The sequence below is a fragment of the Sparus aurata genome, chromosome 7, assembly GCF_900880675.1.
Source record: "Sparus aurata chromosome 7, fSpaAur1.1, whole genome shotgun sequence".
Taxonomy (NCBI): Eukaryota; Metazoa; Chordata; class Actinopteri; order Spariformes; family Sparidae; genus Sparus; species Sparus aurata.
This window is the reverse complement of record NC_044193.1, coordinates 25,954,483-25,980,577: the sequence shown is the minus strand read 5'-3', so window position 1 is coordinate 25,980,577 and position 26,095 is coordinate 25,954,483. Positions and strand designations below refer to the sequence as shown.

At 41.1% G+C, this 26,095-nt stretch overlaps 2 protein-coding genes across 5 annotated transcripts in view; both read left to right on the top strand.

Moving 5' to 3' along the window:
* Positions 1–3,773, top strand: part of tafa5l (TAFA chemokine like family member 5, like) — a 62,464-nt gene extending 58,691 nt beyond the window's left edge. For both annotated transcript variants that reach the window (XM_030423644.1, XM_030423643.1), the window contains exon 5: positions 1,955–3,773. The gene's annotated coding sequence lies outside the window, so the exon portion shown is untranslated. The remainder of the gene's footprint in view (positions 1–1,954) is intronic.
* Positions 3,774–17,024: 13,251 nt separating this feature from the next.
* Positions 17,025–24,837, top strand: LOC115584549 (uncharacterized). Of its 3 annotated transcripts, none has more exons than XM_030422035.1 (26): positions 17,025–17,140; positions 17,361–17,603; positions 17,929–18,117; positions 18,222–18,403; positions 18,516–18,639; positions 18,776–18,886; positions 19,029–19,109; positions 19,201–19,328; positions 19,432–19,630; positions 19,956–20,144; positions 20,238–20,419; positions 20,532–20,655; positions 20,792–20,902; positions 21,045–21,125; positions 21,217–21,344; positions 21,450–21,648; positions 21,976–22,164; positions 22,259–22,440; positions 22,553–22,676; positions 22,813–22,923; positions 23,066–23,146; positions 23,238–23,365; positions 23,488–23,715; positions 23,913–24,029; positions 24,181–24,242; positions 24,330–24,837. In XM_030422035.1, exons 1-26 carry the CDS (start codon positions 17,045–17,047, stop codon positions 24,431–24,433), a joined length of 3,693 nt encoding a protein of 1,230 aa, XP_030277895.1. In that variant the 5' UTR covers positions 17,025–17,044; the 3' UTR covers positions 24,434–24,837. The 3 variants fall into 3 exon arrangements, with proteins under 3 accessions (XP_030277895.1, XP_030277894.1, XP_030277896.1); XM_030422034.1 differs by having other exon boundaries at positions 24,327–24,837; XM_030422036.1 differs by having other exon boundaries at positions 17,361–17,616; positions 24,327–24,837.
* The last annotated feature ends 1,258 nt before the right edge of the window (positions 24,838–26,095 follow it).

The window sequence follows — 26,095 nt, the reverse complement described above, 5'->3', positions numbered from 1 at the left end:
GAATGATTTATATGGGCAGCCCTGGGTGTCACATTTGTCCATTGTCACCCTGGATCATTTATATATTAACATTTATGGATTTATCCATCTAACATATTCATGGCAGAGTTGTATTATCATTCAAATGGATTTCTTGATCAAATGATTGGCCAAATTAAGTCATTAACTGCAGAATTTCACTGGAGCTGAAATCTATTCCATGCTGAAAGGAATGTATGAGTGCAGACACGTATGAATCCTCCTCCTCACAGAATCATTCTTCCAAATTCTTGCACACAAAGACATTCAAATTTTGCTGACGCGAGAGGACTGGCGTCAAAGCAAACGGCCTTCAAATATGGAATATGTAAAATTGCAGGTTCTATATCTGTTCATGTAACTATGATCCGTCGATCAGGCGTGAGTCTGTTATGTAAATGTTCTGCATTGTTCCAACGAAAAGGAGCCAGGTGCTAGCGCCATATTTGGCACCTCCCACACTAATAGGTAGCAACTGGCGCTCCTACAAACAGCGGTGAGTTGAAAAATAGCATCACTTCACATCACTGATGGATATTAGAAACAATTTTGTTACTCGAGCCTTAATAAATGACCGTCTTGAGCGTGAGTGACGCTCACCACCGCCTCACAGTTCAGGCTCAATTCCATCATTTATTAGTTAAATTTAAAATTACAAGGGGTGAAATGAGTATGGAGCCTTGTTGCCTGTTTTATAATATCCTAAAGTGCACAAGGCTAGAATGACAAGACATTAAATTGGAGCTCTCATTTAAGTCTTAATTAGCTCACATGCTGTATGTAAAGTGTTTTGCTGGAGCTGGCACAGATGGAATTGAAAAAACAGGGAGGGGGTGCTGGTCTGATTATTATTGTGGGGTTTTTTTCTTTTCTTTCTCTGCACTGTGAGGGTAACAGAATAATATCCTCAACAGATTAAAAATGGCTCATTCGGTGATTTGCGGCTCATTAGACAGATTTTATTTTTGATGTAGAAAACAAATGAGAAAGTGCTACAGCAATGTGACCCAATGCAGGTGCTGCTGTGGAACAGGTGGGCAATCTGCGTCTAACAAAAAAGGGATTAGCTCCCAAAAAAGTAGAGCTGCTCAGAAAAATCCTTGTGGCTAAATTATTTATTTATTTATTTATTTATTTATAATTTTTTGTGCATGCAAAATGTCTTACATTCCTCTCAAGAAGGTGGAAGATATACATATAAACTATTCTCAGTGCATTTTCAACTATAAAGCTTAAGCTGCTGAACATTTTTGTCAGTGTCAGTCGACAGAAATTAAACATCTGCGGCTCATTTACAATTTATGCTTTGGCAAAAGTTTTTAGTCGTCACCACGCTTCTTGAGTTTCACGCCAAAAAATGTATAAACCTGACAATCCACTAGAGTTCAGCTGCTGACATGGTAGACTTGAATCCGGCTTCTGTAGTGGCCAAACATTGTAATTACTTCATGTGACACACTGGGCCCATCCATGGGTTTGGCCTGGTACAGTGTTGCTCCATGGTAACCAGACGCTATCCACCAACCGCTAAAGTAGCTTTCCATTTGCACTGTGCTATACTTTTTCAAAGAATATCATCATTTCTGATAACTGACACTCAATTTTGTCTATCTATCTATCTATCTATCTATCTATCTATCTATCTATCTATCTATCTATCTATCTATCTATCTATCTATCCATCCATCCATCCATCCATCCATCCATCCATCCATCTCAAGCATGGCAAGTACCCAACCATAAATCAGGCTGTGACCTATACTCCCTAATGTGATAGTATCGGATTTGTTTTGCTAACCTAGTGAGATCACGACTGTTACTTGAAAGTGCCTACTCCAGTGTTGGACCAACAACACATTCAGATAACAAGGTGCATGTCTGAAAGAGACTCACGAAACAATCTCTTCCCTGTCTTTTCTCTTCCGTTCCTCCGCAGGTTCATTGACATCCATGCTACGGAAGGAACAGAGGCTAATCACTACACCAGAATATTGTGTTCATTCACCACCAAGGCTCCCAAACTTTACACCAGGCTTGACCTTCAGTTAAAAAAAAAAAAACGAACAAAAAAAAACAAGAACCCAGAGCTTCTCCAGTCACCACAGCGAGCGAAAGACTCTCGGCAGACACTTCTGAGAACTCTGAGAAGTCTTAGCTGAGCAGCATGGTACACCATCGGCATTAAAATCTTCACCGCAGCCAAATTCACAGACACATCATAGAACAAAATCCCTGTGAAGGAACTATTATCAACCGGGCAGTGGAATATTCATTGAACTACATTACCTTTTTTTCCCCCATCTCTGTCATCAAACGTCAGGTCTGCAGGGGACGGCTCCTTGAAGAGTTTTTGGACCTTTGTGGCTTGATTTAGACTTATCAGAAGGTCTTTCAAAAGTCAGCCCCTTCATCTTCTTTACTATCCCCGCTATGAAGCCGGCCAGGGTTACACTCCAGCCAAGTTTCTTTAACGACAGCTCGCTGCTGAAGAGTCGTGACTTTACAGAGGTTGAGCCAGGCCATATTGTCCATTGGATTCTAGCCTTCAACACCTTTCTTTCATTTGGCTGGGTGGAACTTTACAAGGCTGCAGCTGACAAAATCTCTACAAACATACACAGGAAGGACGATGTGGAAACAAAAAAATTGTACTGGATTGTTCCAGACGAGATGATGGAGATGACTGACCGCCTTTCCTCTGCGAACGGCGGTCGTGGTGGTGAAAACGTGGACATTTTTGACAACTTAGCTTATAACTTATGTTTTTTTATGTGGTGCCAACATAGACTAGAAGAGTAGTTTTTGTCAATGAACCTCACGCATCCTGTACACACCACCGGGAGCATTTAGCAGATGTGGACCCCTGGCTCATGTCTATACTGTGTGTGTGTGTGTGTGTGTGTGTGTGTGTGTGCGTGTGCGTGTGTGCGTACACATCCAGAGATACACTGTGAAATTAGTCATATCCGATACATTATTCATACTCTTGTATATTTTTGGGACACGCCCAGACCAGAGCTCACCATCTGGCAAAAAGAAGCATTTGTGATTTAACAGATGTTGGATCTCCTTTGAATCCTCACGGATGAATCCTGGAGTTGTCTTTTTTCTTTCTTGTCTTTTCTTTAGTACATAGAGATATTTATATTGGGGGATGATATATTATTGAAACTGGGGACAGATCTACGATATGTCGCATAAGTTAAATTCTGTAATTAAAAATCGATTCATGTGTGATTAAATGTCTTCAGAATACTTGTCTAAATTGACTATATTTTGATATGAAATGTTTTGGCCAGCTGGAAGTGCTATTCGCTGATTTTAGACGCTTGATATATTTGAAATGATGTATGTATATATTCAATTAATGTCTTTTATGTTGTGTGGGTCTCGTTCCAAGAGAAGATGAAGAACAGGAGGGGGCACAAGAGGCATTCCTCTGAGGGTAGAGGTGGACACAATAACAAGAACACCAGTAAGATATTCAAAAAAAAAACCCACAGAACACAGTAAAAAAAAACTTAGTCCAAATGCCACAGTACAACAAGCTGCCGCAAAATCATCTTCACAGAGGTCGTGTTTGTTGCAGGGCGATTGCAATAGATTGTAATATATTGTACAGGTGTTCCTGTTAATGTGTCAACATGCTGTTTTTTCATTTCTTTGTACTAAAAAAATCTTGTACATCTCCATCTTAATGTATGCATTTGAGGATATAAAGAGAGCGTCCGCTCCCGGGAGCTGTGGAGTGTGTATTTGACGTGTGCGTGTGAGTGTTTTCCAGGTCAACAGTGGTCTGTGTAGTGAGAAAATACCAATTTCCACCTGATCCCATACCTTTGATTTCATGCTGCCTTTATTTATCGCTTCTTTGGTTTGCACTCACCGTAAACAAATTGTCCCTTTGATTTGAGTCGCTGTCAACGCAGGAACAGCTGCTGCAGTCGCACACAGCAGGGCGGCGCCGGAGTAGATCTGGATTCGAGCAAAAACTCAATTGGATTAATAAAGAACAAAGATGACAAATATCTGGACCTCCTCTTCTTGTAAACAGGTCGAAATATGTTTGAAAAAAACAAAATGCGACAGTAGGCAGGCGTTTACAGCAGCACACATCAAACTGCATCATCTACCGCTGAGCTCTCAAGCTCCGGTGCAATGTGGTGGAGGGACTATCTGGGGCCACGAGATGAGTGAGTGTCCTTAAATTGTCAGGCATAGAAATGCCTTTTGTGGTCCTCGAATGTCTATTTATAAATATTTTATATGTACATTCCACTTTGTCCATGTTTTGAAAGAGGCTTTGGTTGAGAACTACAAAACTACATCTTCCCCCAAACATGACACAGGAACAGTATCTGAGAGCAACTGGAACAATAAAAAAGAAAGAAAAGTTTTATTGAAAAGGCTAAAATAAAACTAGGTAACACTTTATATGACGCCCATTATACGTCATGTATAATGATGAAGACTACTGCATAATGCATTATAACATTACATTACAAAAGTTGCCTTCACATGAGGGACAATCCACAGTACAACAAACTAAGCGCAGGTATTGAAATATAACATAAAAATGGGAGACGTGTGGCAAAAAAATAAAAGCTTTCAAAATAAAGTCAAGAACAACAAAAAAAAAGAAAGATCGGACCTGTACCACAACAACCTATACAACATATTAAATAAAGAAATTCTCAAAAAGAGGTAGGAAAGTACACACGTGAATAAAAATATATACCAAATATTTTGTAGTATTCTGTTTTCTGTAGGATATAATGTTCTTATACTGACAAAGTTGTATCACTGCAATCTTGGTCAACCTTTTAAAGTAGGAGAGGATGGTGTGTGGTAACCTCTCACACAACAAATCATTAAAATTTACTAGACTGTAATGTAATAAAATGTTTTTAATTATTTAAATATTGGATGTAGTTATAACTGCTTGTAATCCCTTAATCCCTCTTGTTAAAATGAAAGGTTTTTCAAATTGATGTCACCTTCAGTAATGTTACAAGTCCTAATCTTTTCCTGGTGTTTTCTTGGAAGACAGCACTGAAAAAAGGAAGACAGTTGAAACACTTTCAGTTAATTAATCCTAATCAGTTGAAGACAATTACTCAAAAATGTCTCATTTCTCTGCGAGCAAGGTCCAGAGCCCTCTGCGATGCTTCCACATTGAGAAGAGGGCTTCAGGAAATATGTCCTGATAACTTCCTGGTATGTAAATTGGGAAACTGCACGGGAAAATAAAGACAATTGGAACATTTTTAGTGAATTAATCCTAAAAGACTGAAAATTACTATCCATCAAAATTCTCAGAATTCAAGCATACAACTATGAAAATATGGAGCGTAAGGTTTCCAGTGACAAAGAAATGTGTTCACAGTTTCTTTGAAGCCCATGTCTTTAATGTTTTATACCCACAACGCATTTTGAACATTCTTGCATAGATTCACTATAATGTGCCTATATATTCATAGTTATAATCGGGAGCAATCCATTAACGTGTGTAATTGTAATAAGCAAACAGTGACCACTGATAGTGACTCATAACCATCCTGTAATGTATTATATCTGCCCCTAAGACAGAGACTTGTTACAGGAAGTCTGAAGGAGTGAGAGTTTTAACTGCTGGCTCCTCCTGCTATGCAAGAAATATGTTCTTGTCTTTGGCTGAAGGATATTAAAGCACCCAATGTCCACTTACAGTTACTTATAATTACATTATATGCACTTTAATAGTAATTATAATGTGTTATGAAATGATTGCAACATATTGCAAGATGATTTCAATACACTATGATCCTTGCAATTATCAAGTATTGATAGTTTTTTTTTTTTTGGAGTATTTTTTTTGGGGACTTTTGGCTTTTTATTGACAGAACAGCTTGGAGACATGACAGGAAACAGGATGGGGGGGGGGGATCACACGCAGCGAAGGGCCCCAGGCTGAGGCTTGAACTCGGGGCCGCTGCAGCGAGGACAAAGCCTCTGTACATGGGACGCCCGCTATACCCACCTAGCTAAACGGCGCCCCATCAAGTATCGATACATGACTCTTGAATCATTATGGAACGCTTTATAATGTGTTGTGCTTATTGTTATTAAGCATTTTGAATATGTATGACTGCTTATGTGGACATTGCAAGCATTATTTGTGCTTATGAATATCATAACGCTGCATTATGGACCTGGGCTTCACAGAAATTCTAAATCCATTCTTCCTTGGGTTTTTATCATTCTCAGTTCTCTCACAAAATAATCCCTCTTGAAACCAACAACTGCTGATAAAATCAACTCTGACAAACTAGACTTTAACAACTTTCTCTATTCTGTTTGTATTTGGTGCCAAGCTTCTTACAAATATCTTAAAGAATTCATTAAGAAACAACAGACCTGTAAAATGGAGTGTTGCCGTGCTTTCTGTAACCATTTTTGATGGCGTGTGTTTCATGGTCGCCACACTGTCTTTACCGCATAATAAAAGTACTGTAGGTATTGTCCGCTGTAAGCAATGTGAAAATGTAATACCCCGATAGACAGTATCATCGAGAATACTATATGTTCCAGTTGCCTGTAGAAAATGGGAGACGTGTGGCTTCTGTATTTGCTGCCGAGCCAGTGTTCCCACTCAACTCCCACTCAGCTAGAGATGTTCTTTCAGCGAGGCCCTGCTGCTGCTTCCTTCCATTTTGAATGTCTGCCTCGCTGTCTCAGGGTTTTTTTAAGTGGGCTGCTGTCAGGAATCAACAAATGGTATGAAGGTGCCCCCTGCCATCCGTGGTACAGTACAGTATGTACACAAGATGTGAGAAAACCCCTTACTTTACCAGAATCCGACAACGAGCTGCCATGTTGTAGCGTCTGTGGCCACATTCTGTGATTGCAAGGTAGAACTATAGTGTTCGTCAAACCTCATCATTTCTAATGTGATGAAATGACCTCTCTATTCAGATCATGATCACAGGACTAGTGGAACAATATGATACGATCACCAATTAGCACTTGAAATTGGAAATGTGTCCCGTAAGTCACGAATTTAAATGTTTGGATATGTATTTTGGATGGACAGTCATACAGCAAATGTTGGTGCGGGAACAGGAGAGGGGCTATTATTGCTTTATTTCTGAGCTTCACACCTTCTCGTCAAGTGGCTTCGGTTTGTGTCAGTGTCAGTCCCAGATAGCATCACCCATCACGCCACATAATAACACCCGACACTCGAGCGCTTCTGGTCTCCCCTCTCTGTTTTTTCCGAAAAAGTAATTGCGTCTGCACACTTGTGGGATCTTTTTTTTCCGCACTTCGCCAAAGCCTCCAGGTGCTGGGCGGACAAGTGTACAGTGTTTCATCACCGTGGGCCTTCGTCGTTTATTTCTGTTTCGCCGCTGAGTCCTCAACATCCACAATAGATCCCCGGCCGAGCCTAATGAGACACAAACACACCCCCGAGGCTCGGGCTGACTTGCTAAACACAGCGTTGTTGAACAGCGCCGCAGTGTAGCGAATTAGCATTTATGCCCACATAAAAATCCATTTACTGATCCATTAGCTTAGCATAGTGCTAATGAGCTGCCGGTGATGACTCGCAAGGGACTTTGGTTAGCAGGCGAAGCGTCATTAGAGGTAGACAGTCACGGGGCAACAGCTCCAAACATGTAAAGCGCATGGCCTGCAGAATACTAGAACCTTTTCATGAGTATTGACCCGTCCTTTTTCTAATTGTTTTATCATTTTGGCCAGTTCTATATCTTTTCTTTCATCTCCTCTCAGACGCCGCCCCGACACCTGCATGCATGCCGGGCTTATGGGAAATGAAAATGCGGCTGTCACATGAAATCTGTTGTGCCATCCCTCAAACGAACGATGAGGAGGTGGCTGCACGCAACAATTACAACCTGTCCCAGATAAGCAGAGCAGCACTGGCTGCAGAGACACTTAAAACACTGTCGGTAAGAGGTAGAATGTAATCAAAGGTACCAATGGGCCGAGCGCTAGGCAGTTAATACTGACAAAGAGATTTTTTCAGACATCGCTGACTTTTATTTTCTTGGCCTTGCTCTCTATCATTACAACAGACACTTCGATGTCAAACGCAGGCCTGCTTAGGTGAAGCTATGTGCAGCGCGGCACCGCATCACATCCACTCGACACCAGTGAATGTGAAAGGCAGACAAGCAGCTGAATTAAATGTCATTCACACTACAGAGTGATTTCCTATGAGGAGGGGAAAGCAGGCAGAATGATATCAGCGGTATCTGAAAATGTTTCCTCGCTGCCAGAGCTGCTCAGTCCAGAGCTCTCTGCGGCGCTTCCACGCTGAAGGGGAGTCGGCTCCAGGGGGTAAGATGAAGGTATAAAATGGTCGTTTCGCTAGAGCAACACAAGCTAATTTATCATTCTCCAGGGGTCAGGCGACGCTCCCTTGGTTGTGAATTTTAATGTTGTTTTTTATGGGTCTTAATAAACTCTATTTTGCTGGGAGCGTTTATGCAGAAGAGCACAACATCCTTCACTCGGCTCATTTAGTGAGTCAAGGAGAGAGGGGCCAGAGCCAAATTTAACCAATAGAGTCATCATTTTCTTACACTAATAGGACACAGTAAGGTGAAATACTGAAGGTATTGGAAAATTAATTGTTGTCATTCACATGTTTTATGAAGATCCATGCTGCAGTGTCAGATTGGGCATGCTAGATAATAGTGCTCATGACTCAGATGAAGTAATACCTCAACAGTGATGTCAATACTTTGCTGCAGGCATTTAATCATTTAGTGTTATATACCGTATCAGAATCGGGCAAAATCTGTTAATTCGTCATAACTTTAGTCTTATGACATAAATTCTCCTTGTTTTCAAATTCTTTCTGGTTGTTTTTAGCATGAAACTATAGATGTTGGTCAGCTGACTGCTTTGCTACTTTGGTACGGAACGGAATAACTGCCATGAAATTTAGAAAAGGATAAAACTCAATGACTTAGGTGATCTTCTGACTTCCTTGAGGGCCACCAACATGTCATCACTTTCAATTATACAGCAACATATCTCAGTAAGTGCTAAATGACTTGCCAAGCCATTTTTACAGCAGGGGTGACTTTCAAATCCCACTGGGGTAGAGCCTTTCTGTTGTCATTTGCATGTTCTCCCCATGCTTGTGTGGGTTACTTACCTTTAGGTACTACAGTTTCCCCCACCATCAAAACAGGTTGGATTTCCAGTCAATGGCCTTGACCAAGGCACTGACTAAGATCTCGAGTTGGTGTCGAATATGTTGGTCACTGCCCCCTCGAGGTTGGGTGAAATGTAAAGTACCAATTTCACTATGTTGACGATTGTACAATATGGGATCAAATAAAGATTCCTCTTCTTCTAACAAAGATGATGATGCTAACAAGCCACCAGCAAGTTGACGTCTCCGGTTTGAATTGTGAATTGTCTTGACAACTATTTGATTGATTGGCATTAAATGTGGTGCAGACAGTCAGGATGAATGAGTGTTGACCCCCTCAGCTGTACTTTGCTTTATTGCTAATTATCAAATGGTAGCATGCTAACATGGCTAACATTATGCCTGCTCAATATCAACATGCTAGCACTGTCATTTTAAGAATGCTAGCATCCTGATGTTAGCATTTAGCTCATAGCACTGCTGTGTCTGAGTACTGGGGAAGAGTATGATTTTTTCAGGGTCAACACCAGGCAATACCATTAGATGCAATGTTTTTTTTTCACATTTTGATACTTTTGTAAAAAAAAAAAAAAAAAAAAGAAGAAGAAGAAGAAAAATTGAAATTACTGAAATGCCACATAATTATTATTAAGCTAATTAATTTTGTCAGGTATATATTCTAGCTTAGGTTTTCATATTTCGGTATTCAAAAGCAATCGGTTACTTAGGTATTTATAGAATTATAGCTAACATTGTGTATGTTTACAAAATGAATGAATTAATATTATTATTATTATTATTATTATTAACATATTATATATGTGTGTGTGTGTGTGTGTGTGTGTGTGTGCGTGTAACCTTTTTTAATGTGACTGATGTTCTTTTTTTCTCTACTGGGGCCCTCTTCTGGCAAGGAGGCCTTAGGCATGTGCCTGGATCCTGCCCAGGACGATAATGATATTGTAAGTAATCAAGGAGAAGGATCACAAAAATTGGAAGCCATATATGTATTTGCAGTGAAAATAAAAATGATGAACAACCAGTGATGGAATGTCAGTACAGTTAATGCAAGTAAAGTACTTCACTACCTTCTTCAAGTACTTGATTATTTATTTTTTCTTCTACTTTATTCTTTCACTCCACTACATGTATTTGATAACTTTAGTTCAAATGACTCTGCAGATTCAGATTTTTCAGTATTGATAGGCAGGGCAGTATGAGACAGCAGAGTGGTGACTACAGATAAAGGATGTTGTGTCAGAGCCAAAGTAGCCCATTTTTAAATAAATCAATCTTTTTGGCTATCAGACATAAGCTACCGTAATCGGAAGAATGCTGAATTTCAACCCTGATAACTGGTCATGATTGTTCGTTCCCCAACGAAGAAACACCTCACAAAGCTGCTAGCATGGCTTCGCTTTACAGTGGTTGTACAATGGTCTCTGAACCAGGTACCGGTATACCAGGTATATATTAACACTCATCTGGCACTCATCTGGCAGGTATATATATATACATATATATATATATATATATATATATATATCCTCAGAATGTGGGTTGAATATTGTAGAAAATTTTAATATTTTTCCCTGACTTAAACTTTCCTTTCTTAAAGGGTATGAAACACCAGCTCTAGAAGCCAATATTTCAGAAAGTGAGATACATCAAGCCTTAAAAGACTTCAGTCCTCAGGAAATTCCCCTGGTAGAGATGGTCTGTGTATAAATGTTGTCAAAGTGAACTGTCTCCTCTTCTTTGTATACATGACATTGTCAAAAAAAAACAAAAAAAATGCCTGTGTTCATGCACATTACCATTATTTCACCTCTGCCATAATCTGAGAAGAATCTTTCGAAATAAGTGTCTAGTGTCCTAGTATTCTCAGTAATGATAATTTATGATTAAATTACAAGCTTTATGATGAAAAAACCAGAATACATTTTACCTGGAAACTCACCCTTTTGCAAAATTTAATCTGAACTAACATAAACATTAACAAACACATTATGATTAGGATTAACTATTATCTTTTAAGACAATTTACTAATTTAGTATTTTTTACAACAGAAAGAACTGGTATGAGTGCAGCTGCTGGAAGATAATGGTGAATTATCCCTTTAAGTGACACACCGTCTCTGGGACAGTCCTGCCAAAGCAGAGTCGGGGGTCACATTTTACCATTGACCCATTTACGCAGCAGGAAATTCACTGTGATGAGGGTATGGATCTCCACACAGGCCTACTGACTTGTTTATCGAATTTTAAAGGGTTGAGTGGCACCATTTAACACCGGGGTCGATTCATCACATGATCGCTTCCTGCCACATCTGTCTCACTGATCCCCAGCTCTGCATGCAGACAATTAACAGGCCTGCTGCAGAGGACTGAGTTGTTTATTTGGGTACTCATGTAAGGGAAAAGGCGAATGTACATTTTATTCAGGCAACAACAGAGACATGGCAGGCTCAAAGTCAGACATACCAGCACTGTATACTCAGTGTTTTTGCCCATATTTTATAACCACAAATCAAACAGGGATGGGTAGTGGAATAATATAAAGTTAATAAACAAAACCAATTGCCAGAGATTTTAATGAACAAATTATTCAGGTTGAAAATCTTTACTGATATACATGCTATCATTTGTTGAGACCGAAATGGCGTGACAACAATCAGAATGCAAAATCATCAACCCACTGAAGGCTGAGTTCAAAATCACACTGAAAATCAAAGTAAAAAAATTGAAGTCACAGGCTGAGCCAGCTTGTGTGAATGTTATCACAGCAGGTCATAGTGACACTCAGTAGTGTGTATGGCCCCCGGGTGCCTGTATGCCTTTCCAACAACATCTAGGCAGATATGGTCCAGGGAGATCTCCTGGATCTCAGACCTGGAGGGTTAGGGTTATCCCTAACTGAGATCAGTGTGCTTCTGGACAGTCTGTGGCAGTACCTGGCAGCATCGGATGCACCAATGCATAACGTCCCATAGGTGCTCAATTGGATTTTAGGTCAGGGGAATGAGAAGGCCACTCAGTAGCATTAGAGCCTTCGTCATCAAGGAACTGCCAACACACTCCGGCCATATGAGGTTGGGCATTGTCCTGCACCAAGAGGAACCTTGGTAAGTCCTGAGAATCACTCTGAGGATTTCATCCCGGTACCTAACAGGAGTCAGGGTACCGTTGGCTATGACGGTTCTGCTATAGGATGTGGGGTCCTCATGCCACCTTGATGGAGTCTGTTTCTGACAGTTTGATCAGAAACATGCACCCCGGCAGCCTGCCGGAGGTCATATCGAAGGGCTCCAGCATCATTCCTCCTGTTTCTTCTCACACAAAGGAGCTGATACCGGTCCTGCTGCTGGGTCGATGCCCTTCTATGGCCCTGTCCAGGCCAGACTCCTGGTATCTCCTCATGACTTATGAGACTGTGCTCGGACACAGCAAATTTCTGGTGACGGCACGTATCGACGTCCCTTGTGCTTTCTAAATGGACAGAATAATATCCCTTAAGTTTACCTGAGTTGGTGTTATACTGTGACGATTAAGTGTTCCCTTTCTTTCTCTGTCCCATAGACAGTCTGTTGTTTTAAACATTCTAAAACATATTAAAATCACATAAGCGAGCCACACTGTTGAACCAGGTGATATGCTCTTTCATGACCATGAACTGCAGTTTATTGTGACTGAATCCAACACACATAGACTTGCTGCCATGCCAGATGAGTGTTAATATGCAGCGGAAAATTCTCCTGAACAAATGAACCATTTACTCCTGTTTCAGTAACGTTCAGGGGCGTCGAACTGAGGGGAAAATTGGGACTGATTACCAGGGCCCCAATGGGGGAGGGGGCCCTCGAAAGGCCTTAAATGAAATGTTGTTTTTATTTTATTTTTTTATTTCTAAGTAACTGTTGTCATAACTAACTTAAAATTGGCTCTGTATAAATAGAAAATAGTGGAGGCTGTCTGAGGCCCCTCTCACCCCGCACAATACAGAATGGTTCAGTCCACCCCTGCAGCTGCAGGTGCGCGAGGATGCGTCTCCAAACAGCTTCAGGAGCGGAGTGGCTGCTGCTCATCAACATGTCTTTACCAAAGAAAGCAAAATTAGGGCGCGCAGGTGGTCGAGTGGTTAGAGCGCATGCCATATGCGCCGCCGACCCCGGTTCGATTCCGGCTGGAGGTCCTTTGCTGCATGTCACATCCCTCTCTCTCCCACATTTCCACTCTGTCTGCTGCTTAATAAAGGTGTCTATGCTGAAAAAAAATCTTTAAAAGAAAGCAAAATCAGGGAGCCTTAAACGAAAGGGAAAGAGAGCAAGGAGAGGGAAGACAACTCCTCACACATTTCTTTCAAAAAAAAGGTGAGCATAGTTCACAACACAAACAGTTTAAGAAGAGTTAAAGCTGATAATAATATCAGCAGCTGTAAAGATTGAAGGCAGCCAGACAGCCATGAATCTAGTTTCTCAGTTTGAGCAGCCGCAGGTTCCTCATCCTCATCTCATCCTCATCTCATCCCTCATTAAGTGCTGACTCAAAGTTATTTTTACAAGTAATCATTTCACGTTGAGGTTGCGGACCTCGCAGTAAAAGAAATTGCTCAAATTTCGAGCGATATTTAGCTCCTTTCCCAGTAAGCAAGCATGACATGTTTGGTATCAGCGGATTCATTTCAATTTCAAGATTTTAAGATTTCAATATAATTTTCAGAGGGCTAAAAGAGAGTAGTTCAAATTCAGCTATCACTAAAGTAGAAGGTTTGGTCAGTAGTTTGGGACTCTCACCTTCCTGCTTTGCAGTAGGAACAGAGGAGAACATTTCTGGTGCGTGCAGACTGTGTGACAATACAACTCTCAGTACAATCAGAGAAATCTTTATATTTTCTGGAAATCAGAAGATTAGATCGCAACAACCATATAGCCTCATATATGTATTTATTCACCCCAGATCCAATGCCACCACCTGTGAGTCTACAGTTGTGGAGATAAATTAGACCATGAGCAGTAACCATGTAACTGTCATGTTGTTCTTTTCACAAATATGGGAATGATAAAAATCAAAAATATCATTAAAATGCATCGTTTTATATAAAACAGCATCACATTTTTTTGCCGGCCTAGACAAGGGCCCAATTAGATTTCTTTAATGGGGCCCAAAATCCCTGGCGGCGCCCCTGGTAACGTAACACTACTGAGCTGTTTGAGGAAATTGCTTAGAAAACATTGTTATTACAAATCATAATATATGATATTTTTGAGACTTTATCTTTAAAGCATTCTTCAGTAAGAGCAAATGGGCTCTTAATTGAGAGCCACAGGGAGGGTGGAAACTATTGAGAGACAGTTCAACATCCTCACCTTTCATAAATATGTATATTTATCATGGAAATGTGCTACAATTGTTTATCTAGGTTATGTTTTGAAATATAACCCTTCAGCCTTTTAAATAACAGACTAAATGAATTAATGATTTTCTGAATGCACACTGATTGGCCTCAATTCTTCTGTTCTTCAGCCTTGTGATTATCAGAGATGAATTCATTATTTATCATATTTCCTTACCATTAAATTGACAACTTATCGCCCCGCAGTGTGACAGTCAAACCTGCACGAATGCAGTTATTCATAAAGATCTCGACTGTTCATGGAGCTATTCTCAGCAAGTATGGCTGAATAACCTCAAGCTGTCTATCCAGTCAGTGTATCATGACGGGTGATTAAACACGATCCATATTTGACCAACAGGACAAACTCCCTTTTTCATGCCTCCAACCAAAGAAACGAGATACCCTCAACTGTGAAATATGTAAAAAGGGAAAAAAATGTCTGTCATTGCAGGCAGTCTGTCATTGCCAGTCTTGATTAGCTCAAACACTGCTGAGCTCAGTGTACTGTCCCGGCCCTCCTGACTCGAAGACGAGGTCCTCTGGGTTTTAGCTGTGACAGATTGAGGGTGTCAGGAGGAACTCCCAATGGTGTCTGTGTGCATGAAAGCGTGTGTGTGTGTGTGTGTGTGTGTGTGTGTGTGTGTGTGTGTGTGTGCGTGTAATTGTGTGTGTGCATGAAAGCGTGTGACTCAGTCAACATTGGAATGATTCTAAAACAATGGTATGCCTTCCCTGAATTAAAGTCATGTACTGTCTGTATGTCATTAATTTATGTGATTACTTTTGGGGTAAAATAAACCATATGTAGCTTAATGTCCCTGGATGCTGTGTTCAGTTGTTGTTGTTTTTTTGTTTGTTTGTTTTGATAATTTATTCAATGTATATTGTTAAATGTATTACTGTAATTCCTTGTCTTATTTTTCTGTCCATGTATAAAAGATGTATTATCTAAAAAGTGGCTGTTACTCCACATCTGAACCTCAGTTGACAGAGGTTGACAAAAGTCAGCTTTGCACACCAAAATTACTACTTCAACTGTAGATAGGCTAATGGGTCTTTAGGCTGCAGCAAGCAACACGGACAGCGGTCCATACTGTGTCAGACTCGGTCACACTCCTGAATTTTAGGGGCAACTTTGGGGCACTTCCTGTGGTCAGAGAAGGACAGATATGTTCAGCGGAAAACCAAGGAAAATCAATCGTACCCTGCGTGGCTGAAAAAGGCGTCAGTAAATTTTTGCAGAACAATCCCGATTGACTTTACACTCAGGGCATGAACTGACAATCTACACCTCTGAAAAAAGAAAGGCCCCAAAATAGACACACAACGTTGAGGAAACACATTGGGGACATTGGGATGTTTTAAGTTTAAAGCAGTGTAAAGTTGTTCAGAATGGAAGCAAGACCACACACACAGAGTAAATGGAAGTGGGAGCACATTCACTTCATTGTTTTGGGGCTGTCAGAGTCAAATCTATGTACAGCAACATCTAAATATTAAAAAATATCAAAGAAGTATGTATACAGCTATACAATACAATGACAAATCTACATGATTTTGCCATTTTAAAATAAAGCTTTGTATTATCTTAGATGTAGCCAAAGCTATGATATCTGCTAAAACTAATACAGATTCAGAGTCACATGCAAAACGTTTGCTCCTTTCTGGTAAACAGAGCTATATGGTACTTAGTCACAGTTACTAGACTTGGCTGAATGGGAGATTTGTCCTGTGTTGAGAATCAGTTCAGGAATGACACTAATAACATGTAATAAGCCATACTTTTGTAACGTGAGAGTTCGGTGTGTGATGGTTTGTGCAATCTTAATGACAGAAAGACCAGATTGGAGACAGATAATTTACTTAAGAAGCAATTTACTGTTTGACTGCACTTCAGCTTAACAACAATGACAACTTCACTCCCTGTTTAAAAAAAAAATAAATACAAAAAAATTCCTGATTCTGACTCACATGTGACTGAACTAACCAATCAGAAGCTAGAAGGACTGAGATAAATGTACAGCAACCCAAAAGGTACATTCAACACATTTACGGTAGCTGAAAAGATTTCAACATAAAAATATGTAAATATTAAACTGTAAACATAAAAAAAGTTATGTTAACTGTGTAAACATTAACATGTTTTAATAAATTAACTTGAGAATGAATTAAATATGAACTAAATGTACTTCTAAACTTTACACTTTTCTTGCAGAATAAGTAAAAAAACAAAAATAATGTGGTCTTTATTAGACAATATACATACACAGTCATCACTATAGTTATTAAATAAAGATGTAATAATGTAATAATTTGAATCATATTGTGCAAGAAGTAGAAATAATGTTTAAAAATGTGTTAACATTCAAACTGACGTTGCTAGGAGAATGTTTTCCTCCTGATCTGAACTTTATGGAACACTTGTGACTTTGATCCAAAGCTGTTCTAGAACTGATCTCACTATGAGAGGTAGTATTCAGCTTAATTTAAGTCAGGTTTACAGACAAATCTTTTGGTTGATTCGAAGAGGAGAGATGAATTCAAACACTGCGGAACAAGTAAGTCACCCTCGAACGTTTCTACTTGGGAATCTGTATGTTCAGTTAATGTGAATCAAAGTACAGCCAGGATTTTAAAAACTCGTTACTGAACATTAACTCCCAGAGGAAATACATTTAATTTTAATAAGATCTTAGACAATCAGTTGATCACTGCAATGTGGAATACGAAAACAGTACATGATTGTCAATGTAATTTGTGAAATCTTATTGTTGACAGAAACCATGGGATGGTAGCAATTGTTATGTTCCCTCAAAAGGACAGAAAGTATCTGAGAGAAAAATGTCAGCTGATGAATCCTGTTCAACTAACGCACAGATGAAGCTCGATCTCCCAGACACGTATGAGCTCCTGGAATGTCTGGGAGAGGGTTGCTTTGGAGTTGTGGCGAAATGTCAGAAAGTGGACACCGGGCAGATTGTGGCAATAAAGTTCCCCTTCGGCCGAGAAAACGACAATGAGGTGGGATACTTCTGTGAGTTTGTTGGTCACAGTTGTAAAAGATATTGTATAGTCAAAGGTGCAGTAAGTTAAATGCCAGGTGCAAAAAGGCAATTTCTTTTATTTAGTGATATTACCTTAACAGTTACAAAGGTTACTATGTAGAGATATAGGGATTTGTGTGTACACTGTTGTAATACAGTTTAAACACATTTTAAGCACCACGATATGAATCTCTGCCTTTCAGCACTCAAACAGCTTCAGCAGTTTCCCCTTACTTCACACATGTTCACACATTAACTAACTATACCAAACTAATCATGTCAAACTGGCCATGTGTCTCCAGGTTTCCATGCTGAGGAGCATCAAGAGCAAAATCGATAAGCACGACAACATCATCGAGTTTATCGATTCGTTCCCAACCAGATGTGGAACTGCACTTGTGTTTGAACAGCTGGATATAGACCTACATGAATACCTTGCCAAGTTAGATGAACGCCTCCCTCTGGCTGACATCAGATCCATCACCCAACAGGTACGACCACAGCACTATCAGCTTTAAAGCAAAACACTTCACACTCTGTTACACACTGTTAGTTTCCGGTTTTGGTACATTCTTACTGACCTTTGTACTTTCAGATTGCCACAGCACTTGACGCGCTAAAGGGGATCCGGGTGATCCATGGTGATCTCCACCTCGGGAACATAATGATGGTGAATCACCAAACACAACCCCTCAAAGTCAAGCTGATAGACTTCGGTGGGTCCATCCTCAGAACAGAGGAAACACTGGAACGTATCATGCAACCACTCCATATTTGGTAAGTCTATTTTCTGTAATATCATTATACTGGTATAAGTTAGCAGTTGACCAGTTTTATCATGAAGAAGCAGCTGTAAACATGCTGTGTAATGTTTCTCCTCAACATTCAGGTCCCCAGAAGTTGCACTGGGGCTTCCATTTACTGAGGCCATTGATATGTGGGCCCTAGGCTGTGTGCTGTTTGAGATGCTCTTCGGCCAAAGACCGGTCAATGGACACTGTCCCTATGAAATAGTAAGTCATCCACTACAGTCAGACAATTTGTCAGTTACTTGTATTTCTTCACTTGTGCTTCTGGTTTTTATCCAATCAGTGCTACTGATTTGCTTCCTCTTGCATATTTTGATGTAATGCTTTGTTTAATCTACAGATAAGGAGCATTATTAATATCAGGGGTATGCCAGAGGACCATCTCATCGATAATTCTCCATTGGCAGAGTTTTACTTCAACAGGACTGAGTCCAACACCTGGAAGTTCAAGGTACCACAGTGAAATTATTAAATCTTTTATCAAAACATTTTCTAGTTAGGATAACATGTTAACATTTCCCAATATTTAACAATTAATCATTCAAATTGACTCAGAGGAACATTATTAACAAACACTTTGAACATTCTTTTAGACACCAGCAGAATTCATTCGTGATAGCTGCATGGGAGACGACAACAACTGCAAGATCGGCGAGAGCTACAAAATAGTACCTGTAAATTAGCTTTTATTGTTACATAGATTTTTTTCATGCTCATCAATGTAAGTTGACTGATGGTGAATTTGACCCTTGTTGTCTGAACTAGGTGGATTTTGATGATGAGTATGAGCCGTGTCTTGCACTCTTGCGGGCCCTGTTGACAACGGATCCAGATGATAGGATCACTCCCAGTGAAGTCCTCAAACACCCATTCATCACCGAATCCGATCTGAAGTAAGTGTGTGTGTGTAAGCGTGAGATGTGTGATGTGGGTCCTGTAGGCGGTACTTTGTTACGATGATTTATCATTTGATGTGTGTTTGTATGTGCCAATTAGTTTCCAGACTGATGAGGTTGAGACATCTGATGAAACCTATTCAGCTAACGCAGCGATGAAGATCGATCTCCCAGACACGTATGAGCTCCTGGAATGTCTGGGAAAGGGTTGCTTTGGAGTTGTGACGAAATGTCAGAAAGTGGACACCGGGCAGATTGTGGCAATAAAGTTCCCCTTAGGCCGAGGGGACGACAATGAGGTGGGGGATACTTCTTTGATTTTGGTGGTCACAGTTGTAAAAGATATTGTATAGTCAATGGTGCAGTAAATGCCAGGTGCAAAAAGGCAATTTCTTTTATTTAATGCAATGAAATGCTACCTTAACAGTTACAAAGGTTACTATGTATATATATAGGGATTTGTGTGTACACTGTTGTAACACAGTTTGAATACATTTTAAGCACCACGATATGAATCTCTGCCTTTCAGCAAACAGCTTCAGCAGTTTCCCCTTACTTCACACATGTTCACACATTAACTAACTATACCAAACTAATCATGTCAAACTGGCCATGTGTCTCCAGGTTTCCATGCTGAGGAGAATCAAGAGCAAAATCGATAAGCATGACAACATCATCGAGTTTATCGATTCGTTTCCAACCAGATGTGGAACTGCACTTGTGTTTGAACAGCTGGATATAAACCTACATGAATACCTTGCCAAGTTAGATGAACGCCTCCCTCTGGCTGACATCAGATCCATCACCAAACAGGTACGACCACAGCACCATCAGTTTAAAGCAAAACACTGCACACTCTGTGAGTTTCCGGTTTTGGTACATTCTTACTGACCTTTGTACTTTCAGATTGCCACAGCACTTGACGTGCTGAAGGGGATCCGGGTGATCCATGGTGATCTCCACCTCGGGAACATAATGATGGTGAATCACCTAACACAACCCCTCAAAGTCAAGCTGATAGACTTTGGTGGGTCCATCCTCAGAACAGAGGAAACGCTGGAATGTATCATGCAACCACTCCATATTTGGTAAGTCTATTTTCTGTATTATCATTATACTGGTATAAGTTAACAGTTGACCAGTTTTATCATGAAGAAGCAGCTGTAAACATGCTGTGTAATGTTTCTCCTCCACATTCAGGTCTCCAGAAGTTGCACTGGGGCTTCCATTTACTGAGGCCATTGATATGTGGGCCCTGGGCTGTGTGCTGTTTGAGATGCTCTTTGGCCAAAGACCGGTCAATGGACACTGTCCCTATGAAATAGTAAGTCATCCACTACAGTCAGACAATTTGTCAGTTACTTGTATTTCTTCACTTGTGCTTCTGGTTTTTATCCAATCAGTATTACTGATTTGCTTCCTCTTGCATATTTTGATGTAATGCTTTGTTTAATCTACAGATAAGGAGCATTATTAATATCAGGGGTATGCCAGAGGACTATCTCCTCGATAATTCTCCATTGGCAGAGTTTTACTTCAACAGGACTGAGTCCAACACCTGGGAGTTCAAGGTACCACAGTGAAATTATTAAATCTTTTATCAAAACATTTTCTAGTTAGGATAACATGTTAACATTTCCCAATATTTAACAATTAATCATTCAAATTGACTCAGAGGAACAGTATTAACAAACACTTTGAACATTCTTTTAGACACCAGCAGAATTCATTCGTGATAGCTGCATGGGAGACGACAACAACTGCAAGATCGGCGAGAGCCACAAATTAGTACATGTAAATTAGCTTTTATTGTTACAATGACTTTTTTCATGCTCATCAATGCGACTTGACTGATGGTGGATTTGACCCTTGTTGTCTGAACTAGGTGGATTTTGATGATGAGTATGAGCCGTGTCTTGCACTCTTGTGGGCCCTGTTGACAATGGATCCAGATGATAGGATCACTCCCAGTGAAGTCCTCAAACACTTATTCATCACCGAATCCAATCTGAAGTAAGTGTGTGTGTGTGCACGTGTGAGATGTGTGATGTGGGTCCTGTAGGCGGTACTTTGTTATGATGATTTATCATTTGATGTGTGTTTGTATGTGCCAATTAGTTTCCAGACTGATGAGGTCGAGACATCTGATGAAACCTGTTCAGCTAACTCGCCAATCACGATCGATCTCCCAGACACGTATGAGCTCCTGGAATGTCTGGGAAAGGGTGGCTTTGGAGTTGTGGTGAAATGTCAGAAAGTGGACACCGGGCAGATTGTGGCAATAAAGTTCCCCTTAGGCCAAGAAGACGACAATGAGGTGGGATTCTTCTGTGATTTTGGTGGTCACAGTTGTAAAAGATATTGTATAGTCAAAGGTGCAGTAAGTGCCAGGTGCAAAAAGGCAATTCCTTTTATTATGTGCAATGAAAAATAACCTTAACAGTTACAAAGGTTACTATGTAGAGATACAGGGATTTGTGTGTACACTGTAGTAACACAGTTTAAACACAGTTTAAGCACCACGATATGAATCTCTGCCTTTCAGCACTCAAACAGCTTCAGCAGTTTCACCTGACTTCACACATGTTCACACATTAACTAACTATACCAAACTAATCATGTCAAACTGGCCATGTGTCTCCAGGTTTCCATGCTGAGGAGAATCAAGAGCAAAATCGATAAGCACGACAACATCATCGAGTTTATCGATTCTTTCCCAACCAGATTTGGAACTGCACTTGTGTTTGAACAGCTGGATATAGACCTACATGAATACCTTGCCAATTTAGATGAACGCCTCCCTCTGGCTGACATCAGATCCATCACCAAACAGGTACGACCACAGCACTATCAGCTGTAAAGCAAAACACTTCACACTCTGTCAGTTTCCGGTTTTGGTGCATTCTTACTGACCTTTGTACTTTCAGATTGCCACAGCACTTGAAGCGCTGAAGGGGATCCAGGTGATCCATGGTGATCTCCACCTCGGGAACATAATGATGATCAATCATCAAACACAACCCCTCAAAGTCAAGCTGATAGACTTCGGTGGGTCCATCCCCAGTACAGAGGAAACACTGGAACGTATCGTGCAACCACTTCATATATTGTAAGTCTGTTTTTTGTATTATCATTATACTGGTATAAGTTAGCAGTTGACCAGTTTTATCCTGAAGAAGCAGCTGTAAACATGCTGTGTAATGTTTCTCCTCCACATTCAGGTCTCCAGAAGTTGCACTGGGGCTTCCATTTACTGAGGCCATTGATATGTGGGCCCTGGGCTGTGTGCTGTTTGAGATGCTCTTCGGCCAAAGACCGTTCAATGGACACTGTCCCTATGAAATAGTAAGTCATCCACAACAGTCAGACAATTTGTCAGTTACTTGTATTTCTTCACTTGTGCTTCTGGTTTTTATCCAATCAGTATTACTGATTTGCTTCCTCTTGCATATTTTGATGTAATGCTTTGTTTAATCTACAGATAAGGAGCATTATTAATATCAGGGGTATGCCAGAGGACCATCTCATCGATAATTCTCCATTGGCAGAGTTTTACTTCTACAGGACTGAGTCCAACACCTGGGAGTTCAAGGTACCACAGTGAAGTTATTTAATCTTTTATCAAAACATTTTCTAGTTAGGATAACATGTTAACATTTCCCAATATTTAACAATTAATCATTCAAATTGACTCAGAGGAACATTATTAACAAACACTTTGAACATTCTTTTAGACACCAGCAGAATTCATTCGTGATAGCTGCATGGGAGACGACAACAACTGCAAGATCGGCGAGAGCTACAAAATAGTACCTGTAAATTAGCTTTTATTGTTACAATGACTTTTTTCATGCTCATCAATGTAAGTTGACTGATGGTGGATTTGACCCTTGTTGTCTGAACTAGGTGGATTTTGATGATGAGTATGAGCCATGTCTTGCACTCTTGCGTGCCCTGTTGACAACGGATCCAGGTGATAGGATCACTCCCAGTGAAGTCCTCAAACACCCATTCATCACCGAATCCGATCTGAAGTAAGTGTGTGTGTGTACGTGTGAGATGTGTGATGTGTGATGTGGGTCCTGTAGGCGGTACTTTGTTGCAATGACTTATCATTTGATGTGTGTGTGTGTGTGTGTGTGTGCGCGCCAATTAGTTTCCAGACTGATGAGGTCGAGACATCAGGAAGCTCCAGCTTCACATCTTTAAATGAGACATCTGAACGTGAGCCTCCTGCCATGCCTCTGAAGGATGATGCCAGCATTAACGTCCAACCAGACGACAGCACTCCAGCTTTCCATATTTTCCCATCAGACGTTATCCTGGTTAAACCTGCATTAGCCGAAAACACACTGGAGCTTGAAGACTGGGACTGTGCATTTAGGTGAGATATCCTGTGCGATATTTCCTCTGGTCATTACTCATTTCTCAAATGATAAAATTGATCAGTTCGCTAGAAATTATAGCAAATATGAGAGGAAGTTTATATGATTACTTAAGATGTCATGACAATAACAAAATAATTGTGTGTGTGTGTGTGTGTGTGTGTGTGTGTGTGTGTGTGTGTGTGTGAACGTTTAGATTCCAGACTGATGAGGTCAAGGTATCAGTTGATATTCTCCCATCAGACGAGATCCTGGTTCAGCCTGAGACAGCTGAAAACGCAGCACTGCATGAAGATCAGGAGAGTGCAGTTAGGTGAGATGATAAAAAATAGTATCAAAATCTGTTGCCTTTTCCTTTTACTCAATTCCAAATCAAATCTACACACAAGCTAGAGCTAGTTTTCAGCTTTTGAGATGTGATGATTATAAGAGAAATAACCGTCTAACTTTTTGTGTGTCTTTAGTTTTCAGTCTGGGCTGGACAAGGCGTCAGAGTCTTTGATATCTGAAGAGTCAATCACACATGGTAAGTAACAGTCTCCTCCACCTGTGTCTGAATTGTTGTGCATTTATTATGGCTGAGTTGTATTTACTGTCCTTTGATTTTCAGAAGACCTTGGGACAAAGCAGAAGAAGAAGAAGAAGAATTGCATCCAACAGCCCCTGTCTTGGATGAGGAAGACCTTTCTCTGCTGTGTTGATGACGATGATGATTAGGGAAGTGTGAATTTTCCATCAGGTTTTCTCCAGGTTGCTCTGGTTCGCCTGTCATTACATTTGTAATATGAAAAAAAGGTCAACAGGCAGCTCAAAGAATCAGCAATTACAAAATTAACATCTCCTTCCTTTTACCTTCCCCTCGCTTCTTTTCATGTCTTTTCATTCACGTTTGATTTTCAGACGACATCAGGACGAAGATGAAGAATTACGTTTGATGCTTCTTCCCTTGGATGAGGAAGACCTTCTGCAGAACAGAAGTTCTGTTCTGTTTTCTTCTGTCCTCTCTAGGCTGGAACAGGTTTTCTCCGGGTTGTTCTGAAAAGAAAAGAAGTTCTGTTCTGTTTTCCTCAGTCCTCCTCTGTCTTCTCTAGGCTGGAACAGGTTTTCTCCGGGTTGCTGTGGTTCCCCTGACGTTACATTTGTAACATTGAAAAAAAAAGCCAACCAGTCCATTTATGGGAGCAGCATTTACAAAATTAAGATCTCCTTCCTTTTCCCTTCAGAAAAGAAGTTCTGTTCTGTTTTCCTCTGTCCTCCTCTGTCTTCTCTAGGCTGGAACAGGTTTTCTTCGGGTTGCTCTGGTTCCCCTGACGTTACATTTGTAACACTGAAAAAAAAGTTAACCAGTCCATTGAAGGCCCATCCATCCATCCATCCATTTTCGTCCGCTTATCCGGGGCCGGGTCGCGGGGGCAGCTGCCTAAGCAGGGACACCCAGACTTCCCTCTCCCCAGACACTGCCTCCAGCTCTTCCGGGAGGATCCCAAGGCGTTCCCAGGCCAGCTGAGTGACATAGTCACACCAGCGTGTCCTGGGTCTTCCTCGGGGTCTCCTCCCAGCGGGACATGCCAGGAACACCTCCCGAGGGAGGCGTCCCGGGGGCATCCGAAACAGATACCCTAGCCACCTCAGCTGGCTCCCCTGGATGTGGAGGAGCAGCGGCTCTACTCCGAGCTCCTCCCGGGTGACAGAGCTCTTCACCCTATCTCTAAGGGAGCGCCCCGCCACCCTGCGGAGGAAACTCATTTCGGCCGCTTGTATCCGGGATCTTATTCTTTCGGTCATGACCCAAAGTTCATGGCCATAGGTGAGGGTCGGAATGTAGATTGACTGGTAAATCGAGAGCTTCGCCTTTCGGCTCAGCTCTCTCTTCACCACGACAGACCGATACAACGACCGCATTACTGCGGCCGCTGCACCGATCCGCCTGTCAATCTCACGCTCCATCCTTCCCTCACTCGTGAACAAGACCCCAAGATACTTAAACTCCTCCACTTGAGGCAGGAACTCTCCTCCCACCTGGAGGGAGCAAGCCACCTTTTTCCGGTCGAGAACCATGGCCTCGGATTTGGAGGTGCTGATTCACATCCCAGCCGCTTCACACTCGGCTGCAAACCGCCCCAGGACATGCTGGAGGTCCTGGCTCGAAGGAGCCAACAAGACCACATCATCCGCGAAAAGCAGAGATGAGATCCAGTGGCTCCCGAACCAGATCCCCTCCGGCCCGTGGCTGCGCCTAGAAATTCTGTCCATAAAAATAATGAACAGAACCGGTGACAAAGGGCAGCCCTGCTGGAGTCCAACATGCACTGGGAACAGGTCTGACTTACTGCCGGCAATGCGAACCAAGCTTCTGCTCCGGTTGTACAGGGACCGTAC

Excerpts from the sequence above, each read along its gene's own strand:
- LOC115584549 (XM_030422034.1), top strand. The coding sequence starts at position 17,045 with ATGAGAGGTAGTATTCAGCTTAATTTAAGTCAGGTTTACAGACAAATC. Across the intron at positions 17,141-17,360 it reads ATTCAAACACTGCGGAACAA|AAACCATGGGATGGTAGCAA; the intron begins GTAAGTCACCCT and ends TATTGTTGACAG. Across the intron at positions 20,903-21,044 it reads CCAACACCTGGGAGTTCAAG|ACACCAGCAGAATTCATTCG; the intron begins GTACCACAGTGA and ends ACATTCTTTTAG.